The 17,070-nt window shown below is 34.3% G+C and overlaps 1 protein-coding gene across 1 annotated transcript in view; it reads left to right on the top strand.

Moving 5' to 3' along the window:
• Window positions 1-17,070, top strand: part of Ppa2 (inorganic pyrophosphatase 2) — a 110,787-nt gene that overhangs the window by 45,254 nt on the left and 48,463 nt on the right. The window contains exons 5-7 of the mRNA XM_048813862.1: window positions 871-924; window positions 5,204-5,323; window positions 12,529-12,615. Of these exons, the coding sequence (XP_048669819.1) occupies window positions 871-924; window positions 5,204-5,323; window positions 12,529-12,615 (261 nt within the window). The remainder of the gene's footprint in view (window positions 1-870; window positions 925-5,203; window positions 5,324-12,528; window positions 12,616-17,070) is intronic.

Below are 17,070 nucleotides of genomic sequence, written 5' to 3'. Positions count from 1 at the left end.
CTGATGCCGGGCCACACTTGGAGCAATGCTGTTTTAAACCATTGCTTCTTCCTGATCACTCATTGGTTACAGATATAAAAAGGCAGGCAAATCACCTTGAACCTTATGGCTTTCTCTTTGTAAGGCAAGTTGTGGGAAATTGTTTTTATTCCCCATTCTCCTTGGTTTAAGAATTCTACAAAGTTCAGTTGTAAGAAAAGAAGACATAGTTCTTTTGTAATTTTAGCGAGTCTGATATTGTTAGCTAAAACTGCTAAGGTTAGGAAGACATATCTAACTCTTTGTGAACTTTGTAACTACCTATCCTGACATCCTTAATTTTATATTATGATTGTAACTTGGCATAAATATTCTTTTATAATATTCAAATATTTAACTTAATAATTTTCTGTGGACTTTCTTTTAAATGATGTAATTGATCTTCTTTCCAGCCTCATGCTGACTGGGACAGAGATGAGAGGTGTGTGAGGCTGAATGTGTGTATGAGGGACCCAGTCTCTCACTCCATTTTTAGCTGGAGAATGAAAATAAGAGCACATTTCTTGACTTCATTCTAGTTCTGCCACTACATTGCAAAGGTACTTTTGTGTAGTAACCTCTAACACTGCAGTAGAGGTCAGATGACATATACAGGCTTTCATTCTGCTGTTTGTGTTAGACAGCTTCTCCCATTTTTAGAAAAAAATTAAGTCATGAGTAGACAAATGATGCAGACACTGAGCATTTTTTGTGAGATCAAAACCTAAAGCATCTTTTTAAAGTCTCTACTGATTTTCATTTAGCAAAAGTTTCTCCAAGTGAAAAAATAAGAGATCTGTAAAACTTTTTATGTTCTGCTTATCTTTCTCTCTCTCTTTTTTTTAACCACAGAATTTGTTTAATATGGTTGTAGAAATACCTCGGTGGACAAATGCTAAAATGGAGGTATGGATGTATTCTGTTAAGGAAAATTGAAATGCTAACTTAACGGTGATCTACATTGTTTTTAACTACTTGGCATAATACTTTGAATTAGATGATTGACAGACTTCTTTATAATGAACACAATTAAAAATATTGTTATGCACTTAGACTTAAATTTAAAAAAGGAAAAGTATTCAAAGCTGAGAATACACTTTAGATAGAATGTATTTAAAATTTTTTAATTTTGTCTGTGTACTTTGTTATATGTATACTTTTCATCGCCTTTTCTTTGACAAGATGGCTGATCCTTCCTACATTTTCAAGGTTTCCTTAAATAGATTTTGAGATGTATTCAGTTCATAGACACAAGTGAAACATTTATTTAAGGTTAATGATAGTTTTAATTTCTGAGGATTTAATTCTCCTAGATTTTTACCATGCCTGTAATGAATGTGTTTTCCTGACTAACTTATTAACACTATCTAATAGCCTTTGTTGTTTACACAGTGAGTTTTTAAAAAAATTATTTTAAATTTCCAATGACTCCAGGAGGCTGAAGCAGGAGGATCACAGGTTCAAAACCAGCTTCAGCAACTGAGTGAGGCCCTGTCTCAAAAAAAATAAAAAATAAAAAGGGTTGGAGATACGGTTCAGTGATAAAGCACCTCCCTGGGACCAATCCTGATACTACCAAAAAAAAAAAAATTAATTTTAATCTTTTCCATGAGACATGAATCTATCAAGAATAGTTTTTTTCAGTGTTTTATGTTCTTTGTTCAGTTAGATAAGATTTAATTTGTGACCCTTAGATTGTTTAGTTAATTAAGTCTTCAATAACTAGGGATGTGATGGCAAGTATAATTTTCTGAATCTGTATTCAGAAAATTATTATTAATTTTTGTTAACATTTTAATAGAAGGGAAAGGTGTTCGATTCTTCTTTTTATATTGTTGTAAGTCTAATGTTTCATCATTCTTGCTATACTTCACTTCAAATATAGGAGCAAGGGTGTGTGAGATTCTACCTATGTTAAATAGCGTTTCTTCATTCAAACATGGCTTTAACTTTTTTTTTTTTTTAAATAACAGATTTGGGTTTTTTGTTTTGTTTTTAAATGACAACATGAATGTGTTTGGTAGGAAAGTAACTTAGAAATGAAATAATTTGGTTAGATTGGGTTCTTTTAACCATTTTATAAAGTTGTATAGCAAATGAACAGTTTATATATTTATGGAATACAAAGTGATATTGTGATTGATGAATACAGTATGGAGCAACTAAATCAAACCAATCAGCATACGTACCACCTTAAATAACTATCATTTTTGTGCTGAAGGCATTTGAATTTACTTGGCAATTTTGAAATATACAACACACTATTAACTATATTCACTATGCTTTGTAATAGGTCAAGAACAAAACAAAATCTTACTCCTCATTTCTGAGATTTCGTACCTTTTGACCATCATCTACCCAGAACCCTCACAGCCTAGTGTCTATAACCACCATTCCACTCTCTGCTTTTTTAAAATGTTATATTGCATTTATTTTTAATTGATACATAAAAACATGAAAATTACACATATTAGTAGGGTACCATGTTATGTTTTCATACATCTGTACATTGTGTAATGTTTAAATCAGATTAAATATTTCTATCTCTGCAAACATGAGTCCTTTCTTTATAGTGAAAATTTTCAATATCCTTTGTTCTAGCTTTTGGAAATTTACAGTCCATTATTGTTTTCTGTTGTTGCCCTACTGTGCAATAGCACAGTAGCATTTCTTCTATCTAACTGTAACTTAGTACCAATGACTCCTCTCTCTCCACCCCCTGTACTTTCCCCAGCCTCTGGCAAGCACTGTTTGAGTCTCAAAATCTAGGAGATCATCTTTTTTAGATTTCCCATATGAGTGAAATCATGTGGTACTTGTCTTTCAGTGCCTGGCTTATTTCACTTAACATAATGGTCTCCAGTTCTATCCATGTGTTACAGATGGCAAGATTTCATTTTTTTTTTATAGTCGAATACTATTCTGTTGTGTATATATACAACATTTTCTTTATCCATTCATCAGTTGATGGAAACTTAGGTTGTTTACATCTCTTGGCTTTTGTGAATAATACTGCAATGAATATGGGCATGCAGATGTCTCTTCCATGTACCAATTTAGTTTCCTTTGGCTATATATTCAGGAGTTTATTGCTGGATCTTATGCTAGTTCTATTTTTAGTTTTTTGAGTAAGATCTCTACTTTTTTCTGTATTGTACTAAATTACATTTACACCAATGGCACACTTGGGTTCCTTTTTTAAATATCCTCACTAGCATCTATTATCTGTAGTGTTTTTTAAAAAAATATTTATTTTTTAGCTTTAGGTGGACACAATATCTTTATTTTATTTTTATGTGGTTCTGAGGATCGAACCCAGTGCCTCACGCATACCAGGCAAGCGAGCTACTACTTGAGCCATATCCCCAGCCCATCTGTAGTGTTTTTGATAATAGCCATTCTTACTGAGATGAGGCGATCTCTTTTTGTGGTTTTGATTTGGATTTCCCTGATGATTAGCATTGTTGAGCATTTTTTCATATACCTATTGGCCATTTGTATATCTTTTGAGAACTATTTAGGTCTTTTGTCCATTTTTTAGCTAGATTACTTTTTTAATTAATTAATTAATTAATTAATTTCCTGTTATATGTTCTGGATAGCAACCCCTTTGCAGATGTGTCGTTTGCTAATATTTTCTCCCATTGTGTAGTTTGTCTTTTCACTCTTTTTATTATCTCTTTGCTGACCAACAGCTTCTAAGTTGGATGTAATTGCATTTGTCTATTTTTGCTTTTATTGCCTATGCTTTGAGAGTCAAGTCCAAAAACATCATTGCCTAGAATAGTGTGTAGTTCCCCCCTCCCTTTTTTTTTCTTTTTAATAGTATCTGGTCTGACATTTAAACATTTACCCTTTTTATGTTGCTTTTGTGTAACTATGAGGTATCAGGGTTCAGTTTCATTCTTGCAAATTGGATATGCAGTTTTCTCTAATAAAATTTATTGAAGAGACTGTCTTTGTAATGTTGTGTTTTATTGGCATCTTTGTTGAAAATCAATTGACCATATACATGTGGGTTCATTTCTGGGCTTTCTATTTACTGATCATTGTTTCAGAATTTTTTTGTTAGTATCATGCTGCACTATTACTTTGACTTTGTGGTATAGCTTGAAATTAGGTAGTATCATGCATTCACTTTTGTTGTGTGTGTGTGTGAGTTATTTGCCTTGGCTACTCAGGGGTATTTTTATGGTTACTTATGAACTTTAGGATTTTCTTTTTTTATATTTCTCTTTAAAGCAATGACTTTGAAATTTTGATAAAGATTGAATTGAATCCAGTTTACATTATTTTGAATAGTGTGGATATTTTAGCAGTATTTTTTTTTTCAATTCATGAACATGGGATGCCTTTCCATTTACTTGTGTCCCCTTTGTTTTTTTCCAAAAGAGAAATCAAGAGAACAATCCCATTTACAATAATAACAACAACAAAACAAACAAAAAAACCTAAATTACTTAGGAATAAATTTCATCAAGGAAGCAATAGACCTATATGCTAGAAAGTATAAAATGTTGATAGTGTATAGAAGTGCTATTGATTTTTTGTGCAGGTTTTGTATCTTGTAACTTTATTACATTACTTTATTATTCTAACAGATTTTTGGTGAAATCTTTAGTCTTTTATACATATATGATTGTATTACCAGGAAACCGAAATAATTTCACTTCTTATTTGGATGCCTTTTATTTATTTCTCTTGCCTAATTGCTAGTGGAAGGACTTCGGATGTTTTGTTCAATAAAAGTGGCAAGAGTGAGTATTGTTGACTTATTTCAGATCATACAGGAGAGGCTTTCAGTCTGAGAATATAGTGAAAATCTTTGCAATAACTCAAGATTGTTGGTAATAAGAGGCTCAAGATTAGTAACAAAAAAGCAAGTTGATTAATCTTTATTTTCTTGCCATTTCAAAGATTTTATTATTTGTGTTAGAAATAATGGAATTTATGAATAATTTAATTCCTAAACATATAATTAGTTGTTTCCTTTCCAGACAGCTTTCTCTTACACAGTGCTGTAAATTAGTAATAAGAACTGGCTTTATTTTAAGTCACCTTTGATTATTAAGTTGGAATATGAAAATTTAGTTTGAAAAATGGCAGATTTAAGAAATACTGTTTGGGTATAGGAACAATCATTTCACATCCTCCTCTAACTTCTTTTCCCCTGTGATCTGCTTAGATAGCCACCCAGGAGCCATTGAATCCCATTAAGCAAGATGTAAAGGATGGCAAGCCACGCTTCACGGCAAATATCTTCCCTTACAAAGGTTATATATGGAATTATGGAGCCCTCCCTCAGGTAACATTTTTGTTATAATGGTAAAACTTTTCTGTCTTCTGAAAAATTGCCCTGTAAATCCTGTGAATTACTTGAATTTAAATTGGTTCTGAGGACATGTCAGTTTGAGAGATTTGTAAATTTAAAAGTTTTTAATGTGGAGTTTTATTGTATCAGTAAATTTTGTTTCAAACTATATATATGTCTATATTCAAGTTTTTAGAGTACAAGGCATATAGAATGCTCAAATTTGATATTTTGAGCACACTTCTTTTTCTGGGCTTGGCTATTGTCAGTGAAAAAATTTTAAGCAAGGCTTTATCTGTAGTCCTTCCTTTAATTGTGCTTTTGTACACATTCATATCTGATACGATGAATTTTATGTTTTTAAATACAAATCTTTTAGATTATAAACTTTTTTCAGAACTCATTATAAACAGATGATTTGTATTAGTCACTGTTTTGCATTTACAATTTCCTTGTGAAAACAATGAAAATGGGGACTAATATTGATGGAGAATTTTTCTTATTGTTTTTAATCCTTTCTTGCCCATGTGTCCTCATTCTTATTAAGCAGCAACTCTTCCAGATTATTTAGTGAGTAGAACTCAATGTGCTGGGTCCAAAGTCTAGATTGTGAAGAAATAAAGAAGCATTTGCTTTTGTTTATAGAACCCTTTTGATCATCTGTATGGAGATTTAATTTTTATGTTTTTATTATTTATAATATAATATTATATTATAATATTAATATAATATTATATTAATATTATACATTAAATCCAAAGATGCTACTGGGGAAATATATGAGAAGGGGATGGGGGTTCAGGCTTAATCTATCCTGGAAAACAGCTGCCAGTGTAGAATAAACATTCACAGGGAAAGAAGAAAGAATTGTTCTCTTTAAGAGCCGCCGGCCTCTGATGCAGTCGGACCACCCACTTGGTTAATTTTTTGGCTGAAGGGGAGCTCCTGAAATGATGTGCTAAGAATGAGAAAGTCTATGGAAACCATGAAAGCAGGTTTTTTGACTTGCCAGGTGCATAAACAGACATTCTGTTTAACCCCACAGTTCAAGGTTAAACAAATCTGTAAAGCCTAGCGGGTACTGAGGGAGAGAGCGTATGGATGAGGGGATGGCCAAAGAAGCTACTGAATCAGAGATAGCATAAACAGTCATATAAAGTAGAGTAGTTGAGGGAAAACTAAAATATATGTATTTGTTCATGTCTTTAAACATGTGTTAAGGATTTACATGCTCCGCAGTATATCAGATGTTGGGTATTCAGACAGATGAGATGCAGATATGCAATCAAGGCAGCGTAGTAATTGGCTAACTGTGAAAGTGGGAATCATTAGTGACATAACTTTGGGTAGGATGCCTTGTATTCTGTGTCTCACTTTCTTCTGTAAACTGGAGAACGTAAAATGCTTATTGCCCATAGTTGTGTTGAGGTGAAATAAGTTTTTTATATTAGAATCCTGTGTAATGGATGCTAATCAGTTATAATTACTATTATTATTATTATGACCAGTACTTTTATTATCATCTGGTCCTTTTTCTGAACCTATTTACAGTATGAATAGGATGATTCCCAGCTAAGTCAGTAGTTACGATGTAGCATAATAGGTGCGACTAACACTAATTCTATTATGCGACTAACACTAATTCTATTATTTTATGATGGAAAAAATAATAAAGCAGATCTACTGACAGCAGGGAAGGAGTGAGGCATGAAGGCAAAAACAAAAGAAGCTTACATACTTTTATGTTTAAAGTCATGTTAAAGATTTTGTGTTCCTCTACGTTTGAATTTTCAAGATGCTCTTTTCTGTTGTGATGTTAGACTGTTAGATGCAGTAGTTCTTCTCTTAATACAAGATCTAAGGACACGAGTAGCCTGAACATTGAGAGCAAAAGCAGTCCAATAAGAAACAGCAATTGTAAGGGCTGAGGTAGGAGGAGGACAGTATGGCTAGTACGGAAGTGAAGGAGAGGAAGTAGACCTGCATTCTCTCTGCCATTTTTAACCAGAGATCAAATTGATCTTGCAGTGTGTGTATGTGCTCGCGTGCGCATGCACATGCTCCTGCATGTGCATGAACACTGTAGACGGCATGTGTTCATTATCTATCAAGCAAAAAATGACTAAATTCAATATTTTTTCCACAGTCGAAGTCATGCATATTGGTTAAGTGAAAGGATAATATAAGATAAAAGCCAGCCCCTAGTCCGGTTTACCTTTTTGATGTTGTCTGTGTCTGCCCTCCTCCCTCTCCTCTTCCTGTCTTTCCCTCACTCCCTGCTGGCACTCTGATGTACAGGCGCACTCCCTCCTCAGGCCTTCCCAGCTACTGTGTCCTCTCTTTGCAACATTTTCTCAGATATGCATATGCATATACCTCCTGAAATGTTTGCACAAGTCACCTTCTTCATAACTTGGCCACCTGAACTCATTCTTGCTTCTATATTTTTTCCTCCTTTTCATAACATCTACCAAAATGTAACCTGCTATATAATTTCATTATTTATTATGTTTATTGTCAATTCCTTCTAGCCAGAATGAAGATTTCACAAGAACAGGGATTCTGTCAGATATGTTGATGGATATATTTCAACTGCCCTGCTTAATTCCTGGTACTGAGTTGATGATCAATAAATATTTGTGAAATTAATATTTGTGATAATAATTAATTAATGCATTGTATGTGTTTAGTTTCATAGGCATATATAACTATTGGATTTTGTTCTTTCTTTCTGATTTGCCTTGTAACAGCAGGAAATTTGTCAAGAGCAGTTACCAAGCCAACTGCTTGGAAGAATTTAAACAACAAAATACTGTTTAACAGGCTTGTGATTCATCAGTACGCTGTCATTTCAGAACTTCAGCCATCTAGATTCTTAACCTTAGTAATTCTCCCATATAGTGCCTTCCTTAGAGTCTGAGTTTTCTTTTTTTTTCCTTCCTCCAATTTATTTATAGTACCCAGTTATAATTATTCCAGTGTTATATCTCTCTGAGTGAATATTTAGAATATTTGTCTAGATAATATTATTAAAGGATTAAACTTACTTTAAAGATTTCTTCAGTCAATATAATTCTTATAGGTTTATTATTATAAATTTGATTTATTGACCCCCTCCCAATATTATACAGTATAATTTATCAGTTTTAGAGCCCGAGACAAGTGACTAAATCTCTTTAGGCCTGTTTGTCTGTATGATCATGCCACTATACCACAAGGATACTGTAACAAACCAGTAGATCAAAGAGAATTTTTAGCTCCATAGCGAGTTCTCAATATTAGCTCAATGATGCCATTGTTGCTGCTAATGGAAAAGGGACTGTTAAAGACTCTTACTCTAGTTTGAAGCTGGAAAAGAGCACGTAAGTGGTTGAGTAGCTTTTATTTCCTTGAACTTCATGATAGGAATCCTGATTAATAAGGAAGGAATTCTCAAGACCCACCTAAATATACAGCTTTGTGTAGTTCAGTGATTTTTCATAGAGATCTAAGGACCCAAGCACAGTGATTAAAACATACCAGATAATATTTATAGATTATAAGATCAGGGTCTCAAGACACTTGCATGAGGATAAATAAGGTTTGTTTTAAGCTAGATCAATAACATTTATTCCAATTTATTCATTTTCATATGGTCATGCTTTGTGTATCATTTTATTTTCCCATCAATAGGTTGTTTATAGCTTTTTGTTATACCTTTCTTGGGCCCTTTTTTAATATTTTTCTGTATCCATAGAATGTATTTCTAGGCCTATACTTATGAATCAAATTGTGAGTTATATACCTCGCTTACTTACCAAATTGTTTACAAAAGAAGTTGTAGGGGCCGTGGCTGTGGCTCAGTGGTAGAGCGCTTGCCTGGCATACTTGAGGCACTGGGTTTTATTCTCAGCACCGCATAAAAATAAAATAAAGGTATTGTGTTCATCGAAAACTAAAAGTATATACATATTTAAAAAAAAGAAGTAGCAAATTATGCAATGTGCATATATGAGTATATCACAGTGAACTCCACTTTTGTGTATATAATGCACTAATTTAAAAAATGAGTAAACAGAAGAAGGAGCAGTAGAGAAAAAGGATCAGGAGGACAGAGGAGGGGTGGAAAAGGAACATTCTGGGGGTTAGAATGGAGCAAATTATGCATGTATGAATATGTCAGAATGAATCCCATTATTATGTATAACTATGGTGAACTAATAGAAATATTAAAAAAAAAAAAAGTAGCAGTTTCCACTCCTACCTGCAATACAGAAATCTTTAGTAGTAATGCAGTGGAAAATAAAAGAAAGAGTTGACCACAGGCATACAGAAGGATTGATGAGAGCAGCCACCCATGAGACTGTGAGTTTCCCTAGGAGGACTTAGCCACTGGAAGGAGGAACAAAAAAGAAAAGGTACCAGTTGTTACCAGTTTCATGTGCCCTATATCCTAACTAGTATTTAGTATTATCAGATTTTACTATATGTTTGAAATCATGTTGCATTGTGATTTTGATTTATATTTCTTTGGTCATTGTCTTTTAGTAAATTTACAAGTCATTTATATTTCTTTTTCTCTGAATTACCTGTTCATGTCTTTGGACCATTTTGGTTGGGTTACCCTTCTTATTTAGATGTTCAAGTCATTTTTTAAATTCTGAATACTAAATGTTATCAGTTTTATTAATAAATATTGAGATTTTGAACTTTCTCTTGACATTTCTTCTCAAGCTTAACTGTGCTTGTCCAGTTGTTTCTCTGCCTAGTTATGCACCTAAAACTCCACAAGAGGGCATGCTCAAAGTTTGGTCAAGATTTCTTCTGAAGAAATTATATTTTCAAGTAAAATTGAGGCCATTTAATGTATATCTTTGGCAATAAATCTAAAACCTTGGGCTGGGGATATAGCTCAGTTGGTAGAGTGCTTGCCTTGCACACATGAGGCCCTGCATGCATTCAATCCCCAGCATCACACACATTTTAAAAAAAAAAAAAAAAACACACACAACAACAACAAAAAACTCTAAAACTGTTAATAATAAATTATTAAAGGCAGAAGTGGAAATAAGAAGAATCAGTCTGGATATGTTTGCTGGTATGGAAAATTGTGAAGAAGTGGCCCTAAAGTCAACAACATTGTATAAGTTAAGAATTGTATACTTGTATACTTATTTTCTCAATAGCAGGAAATAAATTGGTAGATAATATTGAAAGTGGAGTTCTCAGGGGAATGCAGACCAACAATCAGGACCCCCGACCCAAACCAGATCCTATACAAGTTATACGAAGACAATTTTTGTCTCCATATAAAGATGGCCTTTCTTAAAATTAACACTGATCAAAATGGGCTAAATTAGCTCATGAATTTGTAAACACCCTATTCACTGGTTGTGTTCATATAGATTATGCATGACTACTAACAATCACAGAGTTTTAAGGCTAGGATATACCTTAAGATTTTCTTATTTGAGTCATTCTTTTTTTAGCTGAAGAAACTGAGATCTAGATGTCTTAGTCAAGGCAGTTTGTGGCTGAGGTAGGATTAAGATCTAGTTGTCCTAGCATATGGTGGTGTTCATTCTGTGAGAAGGAGTGAGGTCAAAAGGGGGTCCAAAGAGGTTCCCAATTAGAGAAAAGGAATGTCTCAGATATTTTCTGATTTTTTTATATAAGTTGTTGAATTTCAGTTATGCCTTGGTCCCATATTGCTTTCCCCAGCACATTAAATAGTGTTCATCATCACAAAATACTATACCATGACACTATCCAGGGTAGGGTGTCCTATTGACTGTGATCTATTCATTTCTATTTCTGGCTTGGAATGAGTTCTCAATAAATATCTTACTATTTGATTAGATGCCTGGAAATAGGAAAATAATAGCAGTAATGGGAAGATTAGGGGAAAAGAGAAGCTCCACAAAAATATACTTAGGAGATTCTGAAAATAAGAAAGGAGATTTGAAAGATGAGAACCACAAAATAGAATTGTTATTGTTATCAAAATTTGGATATCACAGATAATGAGTGAGAGTATGAATTCTAATTCCATTCTAATCTACCATTTTGAAGCTGTGTGAGCTTGGGCAAGCTGGAATGCTGTGTTTCACTTTGTTTATCTGAAAAATAGGATTAATGGTACATTCCTCACAAGTTGTGTGTGTGTGTCACTTAGAAAGTGTCTGTCACCTATAACCAGTCTGTAAGATTAGCACAGTTGAGGCAATGAAATCTTGTTGAACATGATTCTCTTTAAAATAAGATTGGGTCAGTTTATTCCTAGATGTACTATACTAAGTACTACAAGTAAAATATTGGAGTTTATCTAGGGTTGTAAGTCAGTGTCCAGTTTTAGTTATCTACATAAAATTAGAGAAATTAAACTTAGGTGTTCTGAAATCTAAGATAATATTGATAACAACCTTGAAATGACATAAATCTCTTCATCTCTTACAATGTAAATTGAAGACAAGTTTAGCAAACTCATATGGTTCCATTCAGAATCAAGTAATTATGAAAATTTGGGGAAGCAGTAGTGCCTAGGGGATATCTAAACTTGATAGCCAAGTTCTGTTATGCTATTTGTTTATTAAAATGCAACATGAGTTTTGTAGCCAACAGAATAAAATTTTGCCAGTAAACTGGAGAGTTGACATCTTTGCATACTTTTAGCAAGACCTTGAGATATAATGGCAAAAATAGAGGATTTCTTTATGTAATGGATAATGTCTTATTTTTTTCATTTGTGAAGGGAAAAGTGTGTTTTTGCTGGTGGAAGTCATTTGAAGAATAGGAAACTTATTTTTTAACACGGGAAGCTAGATCCCTATGCTGTTACCATGTCAGAGGAAGCAGTGAGTGACAGAAGCCACGATTGCAGCATCAGTGGAAACACAGAGACAAGGGCCTAGACAGTGAGAACATCCAAACCGAAACTCTGAGAGTGAATGTGAATTTAGTCACTGACTAAACTTGGAAGACAAGTGTGTCTGGAAATACCACCCACTTTCAGATGGATGAAAGACAGAAGAGAGGAAATACTATAAATCTGTTTTAATTATTATGATGCTTAGGGACGTACTGGCATGTTGGCCTTGAGCCTATGTAATTTCTGAGAATTTTTGCTTTGCATTATGACTGGCTGTAAAACTTCATGATCATTTGGAAAGATTAAGATACATTACAGTGAGTATTAACCTACATTTCTGCTTTTTTTTTAGACTTGGGAAGATCCCCATCAAAAAGATAAGAGCACAAACTGCTGTGGAGATAATGATCCTATTGATGTTTGTGAAATAGGCTCAAAGGTTTGTTTTATAGACTGTGTTAATTCTAACATGTGTTTTGTTTTATTCATGCCATAAAATTTCATTTTAGCCTCTAGTTCTTCCATTCTGCAAAGTTTGAGCCTCTTGATTCCTCTGATCCTCAGTCTTTTCTGTCTTTACTTTCTTCTCCATAAACAGAAGAGAGTAATCTATAGCACACAGAATCCAGCACACTGCCTGATTTGGTAAATAACACAGCTAGGCTTATTCCCATACACATTGTCTATGGCTGCTTTTGCACCACAGGGACAGAGTTAAGGAATTGTAGCAGAGGTTTGCAAAGCCTGAAATATTTACCATTGACCCTTTACAGAACAAGTTTGCCAAGCTTTGTCTTGCTACCTGGCTATTAGCCAAACAGAAACTTTAATATTGATGAAAGACAACTGGTACCTTTTCTTTTTTGTTCCTCCTTCCAGTGGCTAAGTCCTCCTAGGGAAACTCACAGTCTCATGGGTGGCTGCTCTCATCAGTCCTTCTCTATGCCTGTGGTCCATTCTTTCTTTTATTTTCTACTGCATTTACTACTAAGATTTCTTGGTATATGCAGACACTTAGCTCTTCTTACTCTGTTCTCATTCCCAGCAGAACATCTCATCCTTTATCTTGTACAGTTTGTGGACACCGCAGATAACTCCCTTACTTTCCCCCCCAGACCTGAGCCTGCAAGTGTTCTTTACTCCCTCCTTCCACTTGTGCCCTAAATTCTGGCCATCCTCCATATTAAATGCTGATATTTTCATATCCTTTTGCTTTTCTGTATTTATTATTGGCTATTTCCCCTTTACACAAAGACTTGTGAAGAGTTTGCAACACTCATTTCCTTCTCCTACTTCCCTTATAATCTTGAACTCATTTCAAATTGTTTCCATATCCCACTTCCCTCCATGATTTCAATGAAACTGTTCCCACTAATGCTACTGAGAACTTTCTTTGAGTCAAATTCAACAGGCTCGTTTTATAGGCTCTGTTTCGCTTGATTTGTTTTAGCATTTTATATTGTTAACTTCACTGTCTTTCTTGAGTTAAAGTCACTTCTGCTTTGATTATACCATAATAACTGGTACTGTATCTAATCATTCGGTTTCTTCTTCCTGTGCCTTAAATATTGGCTAGGCTGAGGGTATGTTCTTGTCTGACTCCTGTTCTTATGTAGGATCTCTCTTGGTGTGTCAGACCTTTGAATTCATGGTCGCGCTCTCAAGTTGTTAACTTCAGCTCAGATCTATGTGCTTAACTGCCTCTGTGTACACTTGGATGTCTCCCAGCCTTCTCCATCTCATCATGTTCTAAACTGTTTTCATTATTTTCCTTTCTCGGATTTACTCCTCTCAATATTTGAGTCTCAGAGAATGACATCTCTTCTCCTTCCTTTTCCATTTCCAGGTTCTTGAGGTAGAAACTAAAGGGTTTTCTAATATTTTCTCAATCATTCTTTGCTTCTCTTTGTCCAGTTAATCATGAAATATTGATTCTGTTTCCAAAAGAGCTTTTAAATCTGATTCTTTCCATTCACATTGCAGCTAGCTTTGTCTTGTCCATTTTTGTATCTTATTTGACTTATTCCTGAAATTAACCACTTTCCTTGCTTAGTCCTATTTTTATAGCCATCACTGATTCCAGACTCTTATCCTGCTTTACTCTTTTAATACCTGTCCCCTACCTCTTTTTCTGGCTTCCTTTCTTGCCACTCCTTGTTTCCATACTGCCATTAGCTGTACTGGTCTTCTTTCAGTTCCTATTGTGCATCTGTTCTCTTGGGTCCAGGTCTTCATTACCTCTATGAAGAATGGAACATTTCTCCTCCCTTCACATTATTTACTTCCCTATTATTTTCACTTCTCTTCCAATCGCTCATCTTCAGATCTCTGCTCAATTATCACTTCTTCTGGGAGGTTTGCCTTGGTGTTCCATAAACTGCTGTAATCACTGTTCGTGCTTCTGAAGTGCTAACCATGCTGTGTTGTCTAGGTGTCCTCTCTATAGACTGACTGCAAGCTTAGGGAGGACTTGACCCATCACTGTGTTTGTTACTAGTGTGGAGTGCTGTGCCTGGCACATAGCAGGTACTTAATTTAAAGAATGCCAAATAGGACCATTATCTGTTGTGTTCTTTTAGTTTAGATTAAATCAACTGTTTTTTGAAACTCACACTAGCACATTGGATGAGGAAAACCTCTTGTTCTTTGTTTACTAATATTATTTTGTTGCTCTTCTCTGTTTTCTTTTTCATCTTCTTCATTTTCTATATTCCTCCTCCTCTTCATCCTCCTCTTAGTTTTTTTCTTCTTTTTTTCTCTTCCCATACTTCTGCCTCCTTTTCTTTTTCCTCTCTCTTTCCCTCTTTCTTGTCCCTGTTCCAACTTATATATCTGGTCTTATATAAAGATAAGTTAGAATTCATATATGCATGACTATAATTCCTCTCACTGTACAGCAGAAATATGACTGAGTAGTAAACTTTTTTCCCCAAACTTAAGCTATAGTTTTAGGAATTCCATTTTTTAAATATTTTTATTTCCAGAGGGTCAGCAAAGTATGTATAAAATAAATAGATTAGAAGGAAGGAGGATAAAATATTTTAATGAGTACGTCTGACCCAGATTCACATCACATTCCCAGAATCTTATTTGATAATAATAACTAAATAACATTGCACTGATCAAAAGATGATATATTAAAAAACCTATTCTGAGGATCTAATCCTGGGGGCTGTTCAGTTTATACTTAGTACAAATTATTAACCCATTTTGTCCCATCATCCCAGATGTAAAACAACTGTAAAAACTTAAATCAAGCAACAAATGTACCACTTATGGTAATTTTTAATAATATTTGAATACTTTTTGTTTACACTGAGTTGAAAACTTGGGACTTAATGGGTTAAGTCAGACTAAACGTTATGCAAGGACTAAGTGTGAGTGAAAAGAATAAATAAAAGTGTCTTATTTTCACCCATGTAAAAATGTGTCACTGTATATCTAATTAATGAGATCATTATCCAGAAGAAATCATACAAAAACATTAAATCAGATCAGTTGGTTCAACTTAGTAACACTAATTTGTTACCAACAGAAAAAAGAAATAACTCTCAGAAAACTTGATACAAGTTTTTAAAATAAATGTGTTAAAGTCACTAACTATGCTGATAAAACTAATTATTTTAAGTATAAGTGATTTTTAATGCAGTATATATAATTACCACTGAAAGCATATTTTTACACTATAAATTTTGGTAGACAGTAGGTATGTATACATAATTATTGAAAAATATATTGACTAATTGTTGTTATGCTTTGTGTAGATGCAGTATTAATTATATATGATCAGAGGAGTATACTTCAGTGTAGACCAGAATATTGTGATTTACAAAGGAAATTATAAAAAAAGAGCAGGGGACGTATACTAGAATATAACATTATTAGAAGTCTTACAAAAGAGAAATGAATTCCTTGGCACTACAGTTGCCAGAAAGTAAAATATTTCCAGTATATTCTACAATTTATAGTTTTGTAGACCTGACTACGACTTAAATCAAATAAGTACTAAAATACTAGGGTGGTGGTGGTTGTTGTTTTTGTTTTTTTCTTCTTCTGTAAGAACAAATTTCTTAGTTTTGTCTGGTTTTGTTTTTATATTTCACCTAGTTTTCTTCAACATTTTGGAATTTTTCCTTCAATATGCAATATATTAAAAATTATATTAATGTAAGTAAAACTAAGGACAAATCTTCCCTTGCAATCCTGCTACCATAATAAATTATGTTTTTTTCCTCGTTTCCTTCCTCCTGGGATAAACATATAAATATTTTGTGTTTATTAGACATTTTTCCAGTGTATTTTTTGTTATAAAATTTATATACAGAAATTTTTATGAATGTAGCTTTTCTCTTTTAATTTTTTTTGGGATAACTAGAGGTATCTGATGGAATTTATAAAACGATGCCCCAGTGATGTCTGTTCTAATCCCTGGAGTCTGTGCATGTAGTGAGATGTCACTCCCTGGATTATATTTATCAGAACAGTTTAGAATAGGGTAGTTATCCTGTATCATCCATGTAGGCTTATTGTAATTACATGAACCCTTAAAAACAAAGTTCTCTGGAAGTGGGCAGACCAGAAAGTTAGAGGTTTGAGTAAGTAGAGCACATCCTTTCTGTTAAAAGATGGCTGGAGCCGCCCCCTCCCCCCGCGCCGGCAAGGTAGACGGAACTGTGACCACCCACAGAACAGGCCCAGCGGCCTGCTCAGGGGCAGAGCTGCCCCCCACCCCCCGCGCCTGCCAGGTAGGCGGAACTGTGACCACCAACGGAAAAGGCCCAGTGGCCCGCGGAGGGGCAGAGCTGCCAACCACACCGGCAAGGTAGGCGGGCCTGCGACCCACCAGCAGAACAGGAGCAGCGGCCTGCTGAGAGGCAGAGCCGCCCCCTCCCCC

The sequence above is a fragment of the Marmota marmota genome, unplaced genomic scaffold (genome assembly GCF_001458135.2).
Source record: "Marmota marmota marmota unplaced genomic scaffold, marMar, whole genome shotgun sequence".
Classification (NCBI taxonomy): domain Eukaryota; kingdom Metazoa; phylum Chordata; class Mammalia; order Rodentia; family Sciuridae; genus Marmota; species Marmota marmota.
Note: the sequence above shows the minus strand (reverse complement) of the source record. Positions and strands in the feature narration are given on the sequence as shown.